Source organism: Molossus molossus, unplaced genomic scaffold, assembly GCF_014108415.1.
Source record: "Molossus molossus isolate mMolMol1 unplaced genomic scaffold, mMolMol1.p scaffold_m16_p_10, whole genome shotgun sequence".
Classification (NCBI taxonomy): Eukaryota; Metazoa; Chordata; class Mammalia; order Chiroptera; family Molossidae; genus Molossus; species Molossus molossus.
The window spans coordinates 881,213-901,242 of NW_023425345.1; the positions used below are offsets into that span (position 1 = coordinate 881,213).

Consider the following 20,030-nt stretch of genomic DNA (forward strand, 5'->3'; position numbering starts at 1 on the left):
AGAATTTCAAATGGAGCTGGACATGGTCCCTTTTCATTTGCTTTTGGAAACCCCGGTGGAGCCCAGAAGCGACTTGGGTTCCCGGCCGAGGCCAGGTGACTGGGGAAGGATGAGGACAGTCCCTCCCTCCGCTGGTCAGAGCTGGTGCCCCCAGCAGGTCCTGGAGGCTGGGCCTTAGGCTCCACGGGGCCGCAGGGGCCACGGAAGAGCAGTTGCGAGCAGGGTACCGTCCCTCCGGCTCGCTGAAAGCCCCGAGGCCACGCGAGGGGCTCATTCAGGGGGCGCCGGGCCCCTGCGGTATTTCCGGTGGCTCCGCCCGGCCCGGGCAGCAGAGAGCACAGTGCGGAGCTGTGGCCACCTCCGGTTTTCCTGGTGCCGCCTTTCGTCTTGTGAGAAGGCACTGCCCTCCCTCGGGGTGGACTGAACTGTGGAGGCACAGTGCCGGGGGCTGGGTCCTGCTGGGCTGCGGGCAGAACTCAGCCTGGAGGGTGAGTGAGCCGGGCTGGGCGGCCGGGACCCAGCGGCCGGCTGGGTGAGCACTTCCCCCAGCGTTCCTGTGCACGGCTGCTCGGTCCCGGGACCAATCACAAGATTTCATGGCCTTAAATTGCTTGCCGAGGGCCCAATTCAATTAAAAAATGTCCTGCAGAGCCATGAATTTCCTCCTGTCTTCCTTGCTCGGGCTTCCGGAGGCTTCCACCGAGTGGAGGCCGAACGGATTTTTCTTTCTGAATGTTTTGTACTGTCGTGGGCTCTGAACGCCCGCCCCTGTGAACGCTGCCTTCTCCGGCGCGGGGGCTCCACGTGGGGTTCACACTGACCCGGGGAATCGTCTTCTGCTTCTTTGCCAGTTCGACGGGCTCTGGGGCGCGATGCCGGTGGACGCCAAGGGGAGGCTGAAGTGCCCGGACTTCCTGAGCAGGTTCGGTGCGGAGAAAGTGGCAGCCCAGCCGAGCACCAGTGACTCGACCAAGGCCCACAGGGGGAGTGAGGTCCCCGGAGCCTCGGAAGGGAGTTCTGTGGGGCCACCGCCCCCCCGAGACCTGAGAACAGGGTCAAAGCTGCGGACTCAGCCCTGTGTGAGTCCTCCAGCCCCGCGCCACGCCGCCTCCCCAGTCCCCCTGGGGGGGTCTCTGCTGTCCCCACAGTGTGGGTGCCTGAGCAGGTGGCATAGGGTGAGCCTCGGGGGGGGGGGACAGGGCAGGAGCCCAGAGGGGGAGGAGGTGTGAGGAAGGGGTCGGGGGGTGGAAGGAAGGCACGGCGGTGGAAGGGGTGAAGGGGTGCCTGCCTGAGGAGAGCTGGGGCAGGAAAAGGTGTGTGGGGGCGGGGTGGGGGCTACCACGTCAGCCACGCCCCAGTAGGTACCCTGTGCGTGGAGCTGCCACTGTGCGCCACAGGGAAGCCTCGTTGCACTCGTTCCGCGGGCGAAGATGCCAAGGCTCCAAGAGACCCTCAGACACAAGGAAACCCCATTGCGGACCCCAGCCTGTCATTGCACAGCCTGGCCCGGGGCTGAGTGGGGGAAGGCAGCCCCGCGAGGCCCCATCATTAAGAAGCGTGTGTGCGCGCATGCGTGTGTATGTGTGTGTGTGCATTTGTGCATGTGAGCGTGTGTGCATGCGCGTTTGTGTGCACGTGCGTGTGTGTGTGCACTGGGACGGGGCTGAGAGGACCCGACCGTGAGCCCAGTGCTCCGCCCGGCGAGCCCCCTGAGACAGCATACTCACTCCCTCACATGTGCTGCCTGCTCTCGGGCTAGCCGAGGTCTCTGCCCTGCTGGAGCTGATGGTCTCCTGGGGTGGCAGGCAGGAAACAGTGAATGAAGTGAATAAAGTATTGAGCCAGATGGGGGTCAGGAACACCCCGAAGATGTCCATATGGCACAGGGCAACCAGGTTGCAGGTGGAATCAGAGGTGCTGACCAGCTGACTTAAGACGGGATGGTCCCCAGACCTGGTGAGCCCGAGGCAGTGACAGGGTCTGCAGGCGGGACACCGAGGGAAGGCCGCAGGGGAGAGGCCACGTGAGAAAGACCCACCCGCCATCCTTCGGGCTTGGGAGCTGGCGGGAGCCACAGCCGAGGACTGTGGGGCCTCTAGCAGGGGACCGGGCAAGGAACAGATTCGCCCCGCCCCGAGCGCAGCCCCGCCCACACCTGGCCGTGAGCTGGGGGGGGGGGGGACTCTGCAGGCTTCCGCCCCCGACCTGTGAGAGAACAAAGTGTGAGACCCCCGAGTGCAGGCCAGTGGAGCGGCCCCAGGACACTCCCCAGGCCTGGGGCTCCAGTCCAGGGCGATGGAGCCTTGCAGTGTTTAAGCTCAGCCTTGGGGCTCCGAGAAGACCGTGGGGCGCCATGGGCGGGAGAGGCCTTGGCAGCAGGGGTGCCGCAGAGGCGGGAGGAGGCTGAGGCAGCGATCCCGGCGAGTGGCGCTGCTGGCCGGAGCGACGTGGCCGGGAGCTGCTGGACACTGGGTGTTAACCCTCACCCAAGGACAGTTCTCCATGGACTTTTAGACGGAGTGGGAGGGAGGGAGGGAGGAAGAGAGAGAAACATTGATTGGTTACCTCCCCAACGACCCTAACGGGGGCCAAGGTCAAACCTGCAACCCAGGTACACGCCCTTGCCCAGGAATCGAACCCGAGACCCTTTGGTCTGCAGGCTGACACTCTACTCACACCGGCCAGGCTCATTCATTCCCCGTTTTTATTTATTTATTTATTTATTTATTTATTTTTTAGTAGAAATCAATCTTTATTGATTTTAGAGAGAGAGGAAGTGAGAGGGAGAGATAGAAACATGGATGAGAGGGAACATCGACTGGCCGCCTCCTGCATGCCCCCCACTGGGGATCGGGCCCACAACCTGGGCATGTGCCCTGACCAGGAACTGAACCGGCGACGTCTTGGTGCAGGGTCGACGCTCAACCACTGAGCCACACCGGCCGGACCCGTTCCCCGTTTTTAAATGAAAAATACAAGAACCGTCGTGTTTGTACTTGGTCCACAGACTTCCAAGGCACCCCCAATTCTGGGGCTGAGGACGGGTGGATGCACCACCCCTCTGACAAGGGAGGCCCCCTCTTCCCTAGAACTCCTCCTCTGGTGACAGCAGTGTCGTCACACACGCACACGCCAGTCACACACTGAATCAGCATCTCTGTATGTGCATCTCGGCTACATGTTATGTCCCACCGGCTTCAGTTCCTATGGCTCAGGCCGACACAGCTCCTGGGAGTGGTCCCCACGACTTCAGTTCCTATGGCTCAGGCTGACACAGCCCCCGGGAGTGGTCCCCACGACTTCAGTTCCTATGGCTCAGGCCGACACAGCCCCTGGGAGTGGTCCCCACGACTTCAGTTCCTATGGCTCAGGCCGACACAGCCCCTGGGAGTGGTCCCACCGACTTCAGTTCCTGTGGCTCAGGCCAGCACAGCCCCTGGGAGTGGTCCCCACAACTTCAGTTCCTATGGCTCAGGCCGACACAGCCCCCGGGAGTGGTCCCCACGACTTCAGTTCCTATGGCTCAGGCCGACACAGCCCCTGGGAGTGGTCCCACCGACTTCAGTTCCTGTGGCTCAGGCCGACACAGCCCCCCTGGGAGTGGTCCCACCGACTTCAGTTCCTGTGGCTCAGGCCGACACAGCCCCTGGGAGGGGTCCCCACGACTTCAGTTCCTATGGCTCAGGCCGACAGCCCCCCTGGGAGTGGTCCCCACGACTTCAGTTCCTATGGCTCAGTTCCTGTGGCTCAGGCCGACACAGCCCCTGGGAGTGGTCCCCACGACTTCAGTTCCTATGGCTCAGGCCGACACAGCCCCTGGGAGTGGTCCCCACGACTTCAGTTCCTATGGCTCAGGCTGACACAGCCCCCGGGAGTGGTCCCCACGACTTCAGTTCCTGTGGCTCAGGCTGACACAGCCCCTGGGAGTGGTCCCACCGACTTCAGTTCCTATGGCTCAGGCCGACACAGCCCCTGGGAGTGGTCCCCATGACTTCAGCTCCTATGGCTCAGGCCGACACAGCCCCCGGGAGTGGTCCCACCGACTTCAGTTCCTATGGCTCAGGCCGACACAGCCCCTGGGAGTGGTCCCCACGACTTCAGTTCCTATGGCTCAGGCCGACACAGCCCCCCTGGGAGTGGTCCCACCGACTTCAGTTCCTATGGCTCAGGCCGACACAGCCCCCGGGAGTGGTCCCCACGCCTTCAGTTCCTATGGCTCAGGCCGACACAGCCCCTGGGAGTGGTCCCCATGACTTCAGCTCCTATGGCTCAGGCCGACACAGCCCCTGGGAGTGGTCCCCATGACTTCAGCTCCTATGGCTCAGGCCGACACAGCCCCCGGGAGTGGTCCCACCGACTTCAGCTCCTATGGCTCAGGCCGACACAGCCCCCGGGAGTGGTCCCACCGACTTCAGTTCCTATGGCTCAGGCCGACACAGCCCCTGGGAGTGGTCCCCACGACTTCAGTTCCTATGGCTCAGGCTGACACAGCCCCTGGGAGTGGAGCCGAGTGGCAGATTGCCTCTGCGTCTGGCTTTTCGTCTCATCTCCGAGACGCCCGCCCCCGCGGAACCGTGGTCTCCGCACCCGCGTCGTGCCCATCGGTGGTCGCGATCCCTTGCGTTCTAAAGCTTCCGTTACAGGGCGGTTCTCTCTGTCCGGCAGACCCCCGGCAGGGCGGGCACCGCGCCGGGCACGCCCCCCCTGCAGAACTGCGAGCCCATCGAGAGCAAGCTCCGCGGGCGAGTCCAGTGCTGCTGGCGCACGCTGCTGAAGGAGTGCAAGGAGCGGGACGCGCTCAAGCAAGGCGACATCGCCACGGCCGAGTTCCTGGGTGCGTCCCGTTCGCGCCCCGCCTGGGTCGCCTCCGGGGTCCGGGCCGCTCCCTCCGTGGAGGCACCTGGGTGGCGGTGGGCTGAGCGTCATGGCAAACGAGCGTGGAGGCGCCTGAGCCACCCGGACGCCCGCTGAGCAGGCCACGCGCTCCGGCTGGGCCATGGCCCTGGGCGGCAGGTGGCTGCTGTGATGGACTGAGGGGGGCGGAGGGGGGCAGGGGGGCTGGGATGCCAGGCCGCCCCCACGCAGCTCACGTGGATTCACTGCGCCCACTTTGATCAACTTCTCGAGGTGATCCAGTTTGGTCTCCGCTTCCACTAGTGGCCGCGTGTTGTTTATGCAGCATTTCAACTCCAGGGACATCATCCGGCCCTGTCACTCCTCTGCTGGGAAGCCCCCCAGCTCCCCTCTTCTCAACTGCTGTCTAGAACCCCGTTTAGGAAAAGGTTTTCCTCGGGAACCTTGTGTTACCTTTGTGATAACCGTGGTCCAAAGACGCAGAACCGAAACACGGTGTAAACTCCTACAGTGAGCAGTCCTACCAGAACACACACGTTCAATGCAAAACCAGGAGCTCAGTAATAACCAGATGTCGCTGCATTGACTCAGTGTGCCTTGATCGGCGGTTTCACGCTTGTTTGAGTTCCAGGTGTTTGTTAGTTGATTCTTTCGGTTTTTGAGCAGGAAGAACCTTTACTTGTGCTGTTATGGTCATCGCTGCTGTTTGTCTTTTTTTTAACTGCTCACCCGAGGATAGTTTTCCATTCACCTTTAGATAGAGTGGGAGGGGGAGCGAGAGAGAGAAACATCGATGTGAGAGAAGCACATTGATTGGTTGCCTCCTGCACGACCCTGAACAGGGCCTGGAATGAACTGCAACCAAGGTACGTGCCCTTGACTGGAATCGAACCCGCGACCCTTCGGTCTGCAGGCCGACACTCTCGCTGCTGAGCCACACCAGCCAGGGCGCTGTTTTTCCTTTTTAACCACGAACTGATCTCAGCCACCAACCCGTCACTCGGACAGACTCGTCTGGCTTTAGTGATGCATCTGAATCCCACACTAAAAAGTTTTCCCACGGGGGCTCCGTCCTCTGCACGGGGGCAGAGGAACGCCCGTAGCACATGCACAGCCTTGTCTCTCGGCCGGCGCATGGCTGGACAGTGTCGTGCACGGAAAGTCCACGGGCACTGATTCTCCTCATTAGCCGTCATAATTAACTAGCATTCCACTCCTCAGCTCGCTGTTGCTTGTGTGGTGTCCAATGGAGGTCTCGGTTCGTACCTTAAACTAAAATCTGACGCTGCCTGCGTCCCTCAATGATGAGCTGCAGAAGCAGCTCGGGTGTGACAACTGGTCCAGGAGTGGAGCGTGAGAGCCCGTGGGGAGCACGCCAGCCTCGGCAGCGGGGAGGGCCCGCGGACGTGGCATCGCCCTGGCACTGCCTGGCAGGATCGGTCTCTGTGTCTTAGATGGCCAGTGGCACAAAAACCCAAGGTGTGGGTTCGTGCAGCCCAGCGGACTCTCGAGAGGACACCCCCAGAGCCCGGTTGAGAAATACGCAGTTGGGCCCTGGCCGGTTTGGCGCAGCGGTTAGAGCGTCGGCCTGCGGTCCTGAGAGACCCGGGTTCGGTTCCCGCTAAGGGCACGTACCTCGGTTGTAGTTTGTCCCCGGCCCTGGTTGGTCGTGTGGGTGGCGGCCACTCGATGTGTCCCTTTCACACCGATGTTTCTCTCTCTCTCTCTCTCTCTTTCTCTCTCTCCCTCCCGCTCTATCTGAACAAAAAATAGAAAAATGTCCTCAGATGAGGATAAAAAAAAAAAAAGAGAGAAATACGCAGTTGGGGGGCCACGTCTGAGTTCCAGACCCACACCCAGCACCCAGAGCCCCTGACTCCAAGCCTTTGCTCGGACAGTCTCCTCACAGGGTACCCCCAATTCTGCTCTCTCCCTGCCCACCCCGTGGCACTGCACCCACAGCCCCCTCTCCCGCCGCAGTGACCATTGCCATGGTGACCGCGCACAACCAGGATGGGCCCTGCGTCCTCTCCACTCACACCTAGCTTGCTGTGTGCGCGGGTGTCCACCTCTGTGCAGCCACGGGCCTCCGGCTTGTGAAGCAAGGGCCTAAAGCAGGGACGGCCCCTCGGCAGGGACGGCTGAGTGAGCCAACGAGCGAACTGACGGCTGAACCGGCCCTTCTGTCCTCAGCTCTGGTGGAGAAGTTCCACCTGGACGTGAGCCCGGAGGAGCGGCGGCAGCTCACGACCAAGTACGACCTCAGGAACAACGGGAGATTCGCCTACTGCGACTTCATTCAGAGCTGCGTCCTCCTGCTGAAGGCGAAGGAGACCTCGCTGATGCAGAGGATGAAGATCCAGAACACCCACCGAATGGTAGGAAGACGGCCCCTCCGGGCGGCCGGGGGCGCACAGGGTCTCGGGGCTTCCTCAGTGGATCCTCTCGCTTCCTACGAAAGGCAGGCACGGGGTGCGGAGGCTTTGGAGGGGCCGCCGGCGAGGGAGGACCCACCTGTGGGGTGTCCCCAGCCCGCTGCCGCCGCCCCACGCACCCCGCTCAGATCTCCTTGCACATGTATTTGTGTGTCACACCTGCATTGTATATCGCATTGTGTGGTACACCTGTGTATGCACATGTGGCATGTGTGCGTACACGTGTGACACGTGGGCCGTGCGCCATTTCCTCCATTCCGTAAGGCCTGCCAGGCAGTTTTCAGGTGAGCTTATAACCGCTGGGGGTCAGGCCAGCGGCCTGGCGTGCCGGGGGGCTGTTGTCTGGAGGTAAGAGCTTGGCAGAGGTGAGGCCCCCGTTGGGCTCTGGGGGCATCGCAAACAGCTCAGAGTTTGCTTTCCTGGGAGTGATGCAGAGATTTCCTTCTGGAGACCCTAGACTGGGGACCGACAGCCTGAGCCCCAGGTCCTCAAACTCATGCGGGTGCAGAGCCCCCCGAAACATCCGCGTGGCAGGCAGGCAGAGCCAGCGGCCATAGGAGGCACAGGGAGCGGCCATCCGTGGGGTCACCGAAGGCAGAGCCGGAGTGCAGGGGCTGGGGTCACCGCCAAGGGAGACCTTTTATTTATTTATTTATTTATTTAAATCCTCACCCAAGGACATTTTCCCATTTATTTTCAGATAGAGTGGGAGGGAGGGAGGGAGAAACATCGATGTGAGAGGGACACATTGATTGGCTACCTTCCACACCAGGGCCGGGGACGAACCGCAACCCAGGTACGTGCCTTGACTAGGAATCAAACCTGCAACTCTTTGGTCCGCGGGCTGACGCTCTAACCACTGAGCTACACCAGCCAGGGCCGACAGGAGACCTTTTAAACTCAACCACAGTGCACACCCTTCGTCAGCCATCTGGACGGGCCAGACCCTCCGGGCACAGGGTGTGGTGGGCGCTTCCTCGTCCCCCTGCCTAACAACACCCACACGTCTCTCTGTTTCTCTGAAGAGGGACGGGAACCTAAAGATGCTTGAACAGCGGCTGGAGGACCCTGTTCTTCAGTGTTTTAGCTGTTTTCTCAGTCGTTTGTCATTGAAGGATCTGTGCCCTCCCTCACCCCGTCCGACCACGGTGTCCACTCCCGTCCAACCACGGTGTCCACTCCCGTCCGACCACGGTGTCCACTCCCGTCCGACCACGGTGTCCACTCCCGTCCGACCACGGTGTCCACACCCCGTCCGACCACGGTGTCCACTCCCGTCCGACCACGGTGTCCACTCCCGTCCGACCACGGTGTCCACACCCCGTCCGACCACGGTGTCCACTCCCGTCCGACCACGGTGTCCACTCCCCGTCCGACCACGGTGTCCACTCCCGTCCGACCACGGTGTCCACTCCCGTCTTCCCAGAATGCGGAGCAGGTGAAGCCTCACTGTGCTCGGGTCTGTCATCCGGACTGAGCGAGGCTCCTCTGAGCTACATGACAAGCACAGCTGCAATTGTGTTTGGGGCACAGACAGCTGGTCCCACTCAGGACTCGGGCAGGGGCCAGAGGTGTGCCCGCCGCGCCCCAGCACCAGCAGAGGCGGGGCTTCACCCAGCGAGCAGTTTCCCCCATACAGAAAGTTTCTACCCAGCAGTGTCCGGAACTGTGCAAAGCCCAGCACCGTCTTAGTGTAGTTCCCAGTGCGGACGAGCGAGAGCCGGGAGGAGAGGGTCCGGCCTGTCCCAGTAGAGAAGCTGAAGGCCATTCCTTCCCACTCGCTTTCTGTGGGCAGAGAAAGGCTGTTCTCACACCATCGCCAGGGGACCCAGGGGCTTGGCAACCCGTGGAGACGGCCCAGCCTGCAGGGCCCCTGCCAGCCCTGGCCTTTCTCTGCCTCTCTGGGCCGCCCCCCACCCCCGCGCTGGGAATGATGGGGCGGCCTACAGCTTCGAGAGCCTCCAGGGGCGCCCGGTCAAGAAGAGTGCCCCAGTGCCCTGCTCGGAGCCCTCCCTGGGCAGAGGCCACCCTGGCCCAGTTCCCACTGCTCATCCTCACAGAGGTGCAGACAGGCTGGCCCGTGGGGGCTCCCAGTGAGAAGTGACAGGTGCTCCAGCACAGCCCACCTCCCGTCGCTCCTGTCCGTCCTCCAGCTCCTTCCACCCAAAGCTCACACTCGGTTCAGCAGAGCCCCGTCATCCATCGCCATCCGACCTGACGTGATTGACAGGCGGTGCCCAGTCTGTCCCCAGGACCCTTTCCTAGGAGAGAGCCCGCCCCTGCCTGGCCCAACTCCCAGGCCCATCCCCTGTGCGTAGGGGCTTTGGGGGCCTTCCTCTGCAGCCTTCAGCAGCAGGCCGCCCTTGGGGGAGATGGCTGGGGAGCGGGGTGGGGGCAGGCAGAGGCCCTCGGCTGGGTTGGTTGCACCTCGGGGGTGGGAAAGCCCTCTGTCAGGCAGGTGGGTGCGGAGAGCCAGCGGGCACCTGTGTTCTGCGCGCACGGAGCCGCGGCCTGGGAGCCTGCTGCGTGTCCGTCCCGGGAGCTAACCAATCAGGCTGGAAGCAGTTCCGCTGCGCGCTCACCTGACCTGTGCGGCGCCACGTGAAAGTGCACGCTCCCCGCACGGGTTACGCGTTGCTGCCCACAGTCACCTCTGGCGTCTGGGCTTGCACCGGGCTGAGCACGTAAATACTTGGTTTTCAGTCTAATCGCCCTGGATGACATAATCAGTGTCATGTGCTGTCTGATTATTAGATACAATTACAGCCTTGCGAGTTACTAACCTGCAGGACGCCCAAACTGACACCTTTCTCAAACTGCTTTGAAGCTGGTGGGCATCGGCCTGGCCCTCGCTCTGGTGCCCTGGGAGGGGCCGGGCGGGGCCTTGGCCTGCGGGCCTTTGGAGGCAAACAGAGCTGGCTCAGCCCCCTCCCTCCTCGTGGCCAATGAGCCTCTGTTTCCCAGTCCACGAAAAGGGGATGAAGACCACCTTCCTCCCAGGTTGGGGGAGGTGGAAATGAAAGGTGTTTTTCAACAGCTCACGCGCAGGCCGGTGATGAACAGCAGGGACGCCAGGCTGCCCTGGTTGTGACGCGTCCGCCCGTCTGGACAGGGAGCCAGGCGTGGGGTGCGGGCAGGGACTGAGGGCCGTGGGCGCCAGGCGGAGGGGGCTCACACCACTGCCCGCCCCTGCAGGGCGGCCTGTGCACTGACCTTCCTGTGCAGAAGCTCCTTTCTCACCCTCTGGACGGTCTCTCTTTCCCAGACAGAAACCGGCGTGGAGACGTCGTCACTGTACTGCGCGCTGCTGCGCATCCAGCCCCAGATCCTGCACTGCTGGCGGCCCATGCGCCGCTCCTTCAAGGCCTACGACGAGGGCGGGACCGGGATGATAGGCGTGGCCGACTTCCGGAAGGTGAGCCCGCCCTGCCGCCACCTCTGAACCCCACGGGTGCCCGGGCATCTCAGAACGGCCCGGTCCCCACTGCAGGCCCGCTGAGCAGCTGTCCCAGGCCCCACCTCCCCGGGACCCCAGGTCATCAGGGCTGAAGTGCATGCGCCTCCCCTGCAGACCCCAGGTTCTCCTCCCTGAAGGCTTCCAGACCCCCTGGGGACACTCCTCACTGCCCACATGGGAGCCCAGCTGCCCTGACCTCTATGGGGGACCCAGGGCCTGCGTCTGCCCCGCAGGACCCACAGAGCAGAGCAGAAACATGGAGGGGCTAAAGCCAGGCCCCAGCTGTGGCCACTCAGAGGAGCCCCGTGCCCCCCAGCTGCCCTCTGTGAGGTGACCGGCTCACCCCCACAGCAGGGGCTGGCTGAGCAGTGTCCCCTACAGAGTCTGAACTCGGGTGCTTTAATGCCCACGGGAAAGTACAGTCCCCAGAGGAGACGCAGGCTGCAGGGAGCACCTCCCGCGGATGGGGGCAGCCACCCCCAGAGGGACCTGCCTCTGCTCTGCCGGCGCGTCACCTCTGCCACCCTCAAGGGCAACTTGAGCTCCACTTTTAGAATAATGTAGAGCACCTGCAACTCCCTCTCTCTCCACCAGGCCCAGAACATTCGCTGAAAAATCACTTATCACGACCAGAAAAAAAGACACAAAGGGTTATGACCTCAAAATGCACTTACAAAGCATTATTCCTTGGGTTCATCTCTGCTTCAACTAAAAACTGTGTGTGTGTTTTAACTCATCTTTATTGTTGAATATATTACAAATGTCCCCCCTTTTATCCCCATTGACCCCCTTCTCCCCAATTCCTTCCCCCTCCTGCCCTCCCCACACTATTGTCAGTGCCCATTGGCTATGCATATATGCATAGAAGTTGTTTGGTTTCTCTCTTCCTGCCCCCCTCCCCCCTTCCCTTTGAGGGTCATCAGTCTAACACCCAATTTGTACTTCTTAATTCCTTCATCTTTTTCACCCATCCCCCCAGCCCCTACCCATCTGGCAAGCAACAAAAAGTTCTCTGTATCTATGAGTCTGTTTCTGTTCTGCTTGCTCATTTTGTTTGTAGATTCGGTTGTTGCTAGATATGTATTAATTGCCATTTTATGTTTGTATTTTTGTTCTTCTCCTTCAAGAAGACCCTTCAACATTTCATATAATACTGGCTTGGTGGTGATGAACTCCTTTAGCTTTTTGTTTGTCTGGGAAACTCTTGATATGTCCATTGATTCTAAATGATAGCTTTGCAGGAGAGAGTAGTGTTGGTTGTAGGTTGTTCCTTTTCATCACCTTAAATATCTCTTGCCACTCCCTTCTGGCCTGCCAAGTTTCTTTTGAGAAATTGGCTGACAGTCTTATGGGAGGTCCTTTGTAGGTTACAGACTGCTTTTCTCTTGCTGCTCTTAAGATTCTCTCTTTGTATTTAACCTTTGGCATTCTGATGATGATGTGTCTTGGTGTGGTCCTCTTTGGGTTCATCTTGTTTGGGACTCTGTGCTTCCTGGACTTGTATGTCTGTTTTCTTCACCAAGCAAGGGAAGTTTTCTATCATTATTGTTTCAAAAAGATTTTCAATTTCTTGTTCTCTCTCTTCTCCTTCTGGCACCCCTATGATGCAAATGTTCACACGCCTGAAGTTGTCCCAGAGGCTCCTTACTCTATCCTTATTTTTTTGGATTCTTTTTTCTTTTTGCTGTTCTGATTGGGTGTTTTTTGCTTTCTTATATTCCAAATTGATGGTTTGCTTCTTGGCTTTATCTACTCTACTACTGATTCCCTGTAAATTTTTCTTTATTTTAGTTAGTGCATCCTTCATTTCTTACTGGTCCTTTTTTATGTTGTTGATGTTCTCACTAAGTTCCTTAGAGGTCTCCTTAAGTTTCTTGAAGGTCTCACTAAGTTCCTTGAATGTTTCACCAAGTTCCTTGAGCAACCTTATAACCTGTTTTCTGAACTCTGCATCTGATTGATTGCTTATCTCCATTTTGTTTAATTCTTTTCCTGGAGTTTTGTTATTTTCTTTCATTTGGGACATGTTTCTTTGTCTCCTCATTTTGGCTGCTTCCCTGTGATTGTTTCTATATATTAGGCAGAGTTCCTATGTCTCCTAGGCTTTGTAGGGTGGCCTCTTGTTGGAGGTGTCCTTTAGGGTCCAGTGGCACAGCCTCCCTGATAACCCCAGCTGGGCCCTCAAGGTGCACCCCTTGTGTGGACTGTACACCCTTCTGTTGTAATTGAGTCTTGATTGCTGTTGGCACATCAATGGGAGGGATTCACTCAGGCTGATCTGCTTGCAAGGACTGGCTGTGCCCACTGACCACTGGCCTCTTAATCCCTTGGGGACAGCTATGTAGGGGCCCACCACACAGAGCATGACTTACCTCAGCAGGGCTCTGGTACCCACTGAGTCCACTCCTTGAGTGTATCACTTGTGGACATGGTTGGGTGGGGGTGCTTGGGTGTGGTCTGAAGCTGTCCACTGGGTGTGCTGGCTCTGGGGCACGGTCAGCCACTGCCTGTGTTCTATCCGGGGGCACCCAGCATAAGTTACAAAGGGATCTGAAGATGGCTACTTCTTCTGCTGGGTTTGGTGGTGCCCAGGAAAAGCCAAGTTGTGAACCAAGGCTGGCTGCTTCTAGTGCCAAGCCTGGGACAACTTAACAAGAGGTATGGAGCTCGCTGAGACAAGATACTGCTTGTTTGAGAGATTTTAGGAAACTCTGAAGCAGGATCCAAGACAGGCCAATCCTATGGTAAAGCCTTTGGAAACAGCTTGGGTGGGCCTGAAAGTTGGGTGGGGTGGGGCCTCAGGGAATCACTGGGGTGGGGCAAACAGTGTGAGCCACCAGGTTGCTGGAGTCCCAGATATGGCTGCTGTCTGCCACCCCAGGGAAGGGCTCACCAAAGGAACAAAGGCCTCCGACAGCACGTTTGTCCAAGAGAAAGCCCCCTCTGCAGCCCTCGTTCTGAGGCCAAACAGCTCAGTTCTTCCCTGTATGTCTCTGGCGCCCCTCGAGCTGCCTCCACTCCGAGCTTAGAGGGAGAGAGTCCGAGAAGTCCGTGCACGGGCCCTTTAAGAGGAGCTGCCTGGGGCTCCAGCCGCCTCAGCCTCCCTGAGCCTCAGTTCCCGCTGGTTTTTCCAGCCAGAAGTGATGGGGATTCTCTTCCTGGCACTGGGACCCTGAGCGGGGCACCTGGTGTGGGACGGGGACCCCTCAGTCCTCAGGGAGGATCTTCCCAGTCGAGGTGTCCTCCTGATTTGTATCCACCACACGTGGGTGTGGGACCAGCCCATCCGCCTCCGCCTTCCTACCAGTCTCAATGGGGCTGCCTCTTTAATTCCATAGTTGTAAGACTGCCATTCAGCTCGATTTCAAGCGGTTCTTAATGATGGTTGTGCTATAGTTCAGTTGTCATTTTGATGTGGTTGTGGGTGGAGGCGGTACCATGTTTACCTACCCGCCACCTTGACCGGAAGTCAACTAAAAACTGTTTTTAAACAACTAATAATGGGAGACCAGCTGCGGTTGATGGTGGGCGGGGCACTGCATTCACACGGCCGTGCTGGGCGCTGACCAGTGAGGGGCCTGCCCACCCGCCCTGGAGCGCAGCCGGGACCCTGGCAGTGGACACCCGGCCCCTGGGCCCCCGGCGCTCTCCGACCCGCATTGTCTGCCCCGACGTCAGGGTCAAGTCGAATTCTCCGGCTACTGCTCTCCTCCGTCTCCAGGCAAACAAGGCTTCATTAGTCTCCTGACAGGCAGCGGCCCAGGAATTGGGGGGTGGCAGCAGGAGGGGTGGGGGCTTCCTCGGTTGTATGTATCATCTTTATTTTTATGCACGAGGGCGCCTGTCTGTGAGGGTTTGTTTCAGCTGCGTGTAACAGGGGAAAAAATAACAACAGCTTCAACATGGTGGGAGTTTATTTCTCTCTCTGGTAAAAGAAGTCCAGCCCCGCCCTGGCCTGTTTGGCTCAGGGGTTAGAGCATCGGCCTGTGGATCGGAGAGTCCTGGGTTCAGGTCCCGCTAAGGGCACGTACCTCGGTTGCAGTTTGTCCCCGGCCCCAGTTGGGGTCATGTGGGTGGCAACCAGTCGATGTGTCTCTCACATCCATGTTTCTCTCTCTCTCTCTCTTTTCCCCCCTCTGTCCCTCCCGCTCTATCTGAAGATAAATGCAAAAATGTCCTTGGGTGAGGATTAAAAAAAAAAAAAAGTCAAGTCCTGGCTGGTGTAGTTCAGTGGTTAGAGCGTCGGCCCTCACACCAAAGGGTCTCAGGTGCGATTCCTGGTCAAGGGCACGTACCTGGGTTGCAGGTTTGATCCCTGGCCCTAGTCAGGATGGGGCAGGAGGCGACCAGTCGATGTGTCTCTCTCACATAGATGCATAGATGTTTCTCTCTCTGTCCCTCCCTCTCTACCTTCCACTCTCTCTGAAAATCAGTGGAAAAAATATCCTCAGGGTGAGGATTAACAACAACAAAAATAAAAATAAAAAATAAGTCCAGAGGCAGGACGTCCAGAGCTGGGTGGTGGCTGGGCAGTCACTGGGGTCCGTCATTGGGGCTTTACCATCCTCAACACCTGACTTCCTTCCTCAAGGTTGCTGGGGGGGGGGGCGGGGCTGGTGTGAAAGAGAGAGAGAGAGAGAGAGAGAGAGAGAGAGAGAGAGAGGAGGGGAGGAAGGAGGAGTGGGGCGGGGCTGGAGGCGGGCGCTCAGGCAGGGTGGGCGTGTCCGGCCCCACCCTGCAGCCTGGGCTCCGCTCTGTCCCGCAGGAGGAGGGGGTGGGGCGGGGCTGGAGGCGGGCGCTCGGCAGGGTGGGCGTGTCCGGCCCCACCCTGCAGCCTGGGCTCCGCTCTGTCCCGCAGGAGGAGGGGGTGGGGCGGGGCTGGAGGCGGGCGCTCAGGCAGGGTGGGCGTGTCCGGCCCCGCCCTGCAGCCTGGGCTCAGCTCTGTCCTGCAGGAGGGGCGGGGAGGGGCAGGGTGGGGCGGGGCTGGAGGTGGGCGCTAGGGCAGGGTGGGCGTGTCCGGCCCCGCCCTGCAGCCTGGGCTCAGCTCTGTCCTGCAGGAGGAGCGGGGCGGGGCGGGGCTGGAGGCGGGCGCTCGGGCAGGGTGGGCGTGTCCGGCCCCGCCCTGCAGCCTGGGCTCAGCTCTGTCCTGCAGGAGCGGCGGGGGGCGGCGGGGTGGGGCGGGGCTGGAGGTGTGCGCTAGGGCAGGGTGGGCGTGTCCGGCCCCGCCCTGCAGCCTGGGCTCAGCTCTGTCCCGCAGGAGGGGCGGGGTGGGGCGGGGCTGGAGGCGGGCGCTCGGGCAGGGTGGGCGTGTCCGGCCCCGCCCTGCAGCCTGGGCTCAGCTCTGTCCCGCAGGAGGGGCGCGGTGGGGCGGGGCTGGAGGCGGGCGCGCGGGCAGGGTGGGCGTGTCCGGCCCCGCCCTGCAGCCCGGGCTCCGCTCTGTCCCGCAGGAGGGGCGGGGTGGGGCGGGGCTGGAGGCGGGCGCTCGGGCAGGGTGGGCGTGTCCGGCCCCGCCCTGCAGCCTGGGCTCAGCTCTGTCCCGCAGGAGGAGCGGGGCGGGGCGGGGCTGGAGGCGGGCGCTCAGGCAGGGTGGGCGTGTCTGGCCCCGCCCTGCAGCCTGGGCTCAGCTCTGTCCTGCAGGAGGGGCGGGGAGGGGCAGGGTGGGGCGGGGCTGGAGGCGGGCGCTCGGGCAGGGTGGGCGTGTCTGGCCCCGCCCTGCAGCCTGGGCTCCGCTCTGTCCTGCAGGAGGGGCGGGGAGGGGCAGGGTGGGGCGGGGCTGGAGGTGGGCGCTAGGGCAGGGTGGGCGTGTCCGGCCCCGCCCTGCAGCCTGGGCTCCGCTCTGTCCCGCAGGAGGGGCGGGGTGGGGCGGGGCTGGAGGCGGGCGCGCGGGCAGGGTGGGCGTGTCGGCCCCGCCCTGCAGCCCGGGCTCCGCTCTGTCCCGCAGGTCCTGAGACTGTACGGGATCAACCTGTCGGAGGAGGAGTTCTTCCACATCCTGGAGTACTACGACAAGACGCTGTCCTCCCGGATCTCCTACAACGACTTCCTGCGGGCCTTCCTCCAGTAGGGCCACTGCCCTGGCCCGCGCCGGAGAGCGCAGGGCCTGCCCAGGACGAGCGAGAGCCTATCATCCGGGAAGTTTCGTGAACTTTGCAGACTACCTCCAGGAACCAGACTCAGACCCCACCGAGCCGGCCTCTTTCCGGGGCCGCGGGTTCGGCACTGCCCCTGGGTCCCAGCCTCACTGACAGCCACTCCCGCGGCCGGGACATCGCCGCCTGAGCCTCAGGACCCCCTCATTAGCCTGAGCAAATAAAAATGTTAGTCTTTGCAGACATGATTCTTACGACTTTAAAGAACCACCAGTGTTGGAATAATTAAAACCTGGGAGTTTCTGGAGGTTTGATTCGAGAGCCTGCTGGGCGCCTGGGAGCCGATGAAGGTCCCCTCCCCCCACCCAGGCCTGAGTGCTTCCTGGTCCTGGGTCAGACCTGTGCCCCTGCTGGGGTGTCCACGGGGCTGCCTCCCTGCCCCGGCTCGCGCCAGCCTGCCGTCCCTGGAGCCGGCACCGCGGGCTGAGCCCTTGCAGGGCCCCCTGAGCCGGAAGAGGATCCCAAGCACCCACCAGGGATGTTTCTGGAGGGGCCCTTCCTTGGACATGGCGGCGTCTGACAACTGAGAGAAGTTTAATTCACTGTAATCCTTTCCACCTGTTGGGAAGCAGATGGAAGGGAGACAGTCTGCTGACTCTTGAAGGTTCTGGAAGGAACAGCCCACTCTGTCCCACCAGCCACACCACCGGGCAAGGTGGAGTTTCCACCTGCATTGTAGAGATGGAGACACTGAGGCCAGAGCAGAGGGAGGGCAGGAAACCCTGTGGGACTTGTGGCAGTGGTGGGTGGCCTGGGGGCAGCGGGGAGGAGGCAGCTCCTTGCTTTCTGTCTCTCAGCCAGACTCCCCCCAGCCTGGCAAGGGGGGCATCGGGATGAGGCTGGGAGACTCTGGCAGGGCCTCGTAGCAGGGACATCCTCAGCCCCAGCACCTCTTCTTTCTTAGGGATGAATTCCCTAGGACCCCGTGCAACTTGCCTGTCCGGACTGAGCCTGCTTCTGCATCTGCAAAAATGAAGATCACAGCCTGTTCCACTGTCCTCCTGCGAGCATCCATCCCAGGCCCAGGAGCCAACACACACTGCCTGGCCCAGGAGCCCAACACTGACCTGCTCCCGGGAGCTCCCAAGGCCATATAGGTCACAGACAATCGAAAGAGAGGAGGGTCAGGACTCTGGTTGCAGGGACGCTCAGTGTGTGGGAGCCTGAAGAGCCCGCGCCATGAGCTCAGACAGCCTCAATAGTAGACTCAACACAATCAAGGAAAGAATGTGTGAGCTTGAAGGAAACGTACATAAATTGAAACGCAAAGAGAAAAGAGTGGGGAAAATTCTATGATTAGCAAAATATCCTTCAAAAATAAGGAGACATAATTTTATAGAATCAGAAAACTTAACGATAGGTGAGTTGAGATTATCAAGTCTTAAAACAAAAATAAATAAAAATACAAGCAAGCATACTAACATACACACAGTGGAAATCCCAGGAGAGGAGAGAGAAAGTTTCCCAAACTTGAAGAAAAACATGAAGCTACATACAGAAGAAGTTCAGTGAACTCCCAGGAGGGCAAATCTCAGAAATTCTCATCCAGACCTATTACATCAAATGTATGATCATCTCAGCAGATGCAAAAAAAAAAAAAAAAGCATTTGACAAAGTTCAGTATTAATTCATAAGAAAAAATTAACAGACTGGGAACAGAAAGGAACTTCCTTAACTGAATAAAAGACATTTTCAAAATACTATAGCTAACAGTACAGTGAATGATGAGAGAATGATGCTTTCCCCTAAGATGTCCTCTCATCACTTTTATCCAACATTATACCGAAAGTCCTAGCCAGTGCAATAAGGCAAGAAAAATTTAAAAACCCAGGAAAAATAAAAATGGAAAGGAACAAATAAAATTGTCTCTATTTGCAGATGAGGTGGTCATCTACATAGGAAATGCCAAAGGACACACCAGAAAAGCTAACTAAGCTGGGTGAGTTACAAGGTAAATATACAAAATTTAATCATATGTCTATATACCCACAGGGAACAACTGGAGTGTGAAGTTTAAAAAACAGTACTATTGCCCTGGCCGGTTTGGCTCAGCAGTTAGAGCGTCGACCGGCGGTCCAGAGAGACCCGGGTTTGGTTCCCGCTAAGGGCATGTCCCTCTGTTGCAGTTTGTCCCCGGCCCTGGTTGGTCATGCGGGTGGCAACCACTCGATGTGTTCCCTTCACATCGAAGTTTCTCTTCCTCTCTCTTCCTTGCTCTCCCTCCCACTCTATCTGAACAAAAAAATGGAAAAATGTCCTCGGGTGAGGTTAAAAACAAAACAAAACAGTACTATTTACAACACCCCCCCATGAAGTACTTAGGTCTAAATCTAACAAAATGCATACAGAATCTCTATGATGAAAAATGTGAGTATGGATGGAAGAAATCAAAGATTTAATTAAATGGAGAGAGAAGTGATTTTTGTGAATTATGAGACTCATTGCTTGTAAAATATCACTTCTCTCCACTTTGTAGATTCTATGCAAGCCCAACCAAAATCTCAGCAAAATTTATATATGTCAAGTTAATTTAAAAATGTACGTGGAAAGGTAAAGGAACCAGACTAGCCAAAACAATTCAGAAAGAGAACAAAATTGGAGGACTCACACTACCCGATTTCAGAATTTACTCATAAAGTTATAGTAATAGAGTACGATATTGACCCCCCAAAAATGATATAGATAAATGAAAACAAAACAGAGAGCCTAGAAATATTCTCACTCAAATATAGTCACTGATTTTGGACAAATGTGCAGAAACATTTCAATACAGAAATCATGTTCATATGCAAAAGCATGAAACTTGACACACACTCACACCTTCTACAAAAATTACCTCAAAATGCATTATAGACCTAAATGTAAAATATAAAACTGTGACAGTATATGCCCAGCCGGTGTGGCTCAGTGGTTGAGCGTCGACCCATGCATCAAGAGGTCGTTAGTTCAATTCCCAGTCAGGGCACATGCCCAGGTTGTGGGCCCGATCCCCAGTGGGGGGCGTGCAGGAGGCAGCCAGTCGATGTTCTCTCACATCAATGTTTCCATCTCTCTCTCTCTTCCTCTCTCTCAAATCAATAAAGAAAAAAAATGTTTTTTTAACTCTAACTACCTACAGAAACCATCAGGGAGAAT

The 20,030-nt window shown here is 58.6% G+C and overlaps 1 protein-coding gene across 1 annotated transcript in view; it reads left to right on the top strand.

The window, feature by feature from the left end:
• Positions 1 to 16,810, top strand: part of EFCAB6 (EF-hand calcium binding domain 6) — a 201,718-nt gene extending 184,908 nt beyond the window's left edge. Inside the window, exons 26-30 of the mRNA XM_036252660.1 lie at positions 852 to 1,079; positions 4,666 to 4,834; positions 7,048 to 7,232; positions 10,555 to 10,704; positions 16,688 to 16,810. Coding sequence (XP_036108553.1) covers positions 852 to 1,079; positions 4,666 to 4,834; positions 7,048 to 7,232; positions 10,555 to 10,704; positions 16,688 to 16,810 — 855 coding nt within the window. The remainder of the gene's footprint in view (positions 1 to 851; positions 1,080 to 4,665; positions 4,835 to 7,047; positions 7,233 to 10,554; positions 10,705 to 16,687) is intronic.
• Positions 16,811 to 20,030: the final 3,220 nt, after the last annotated feature.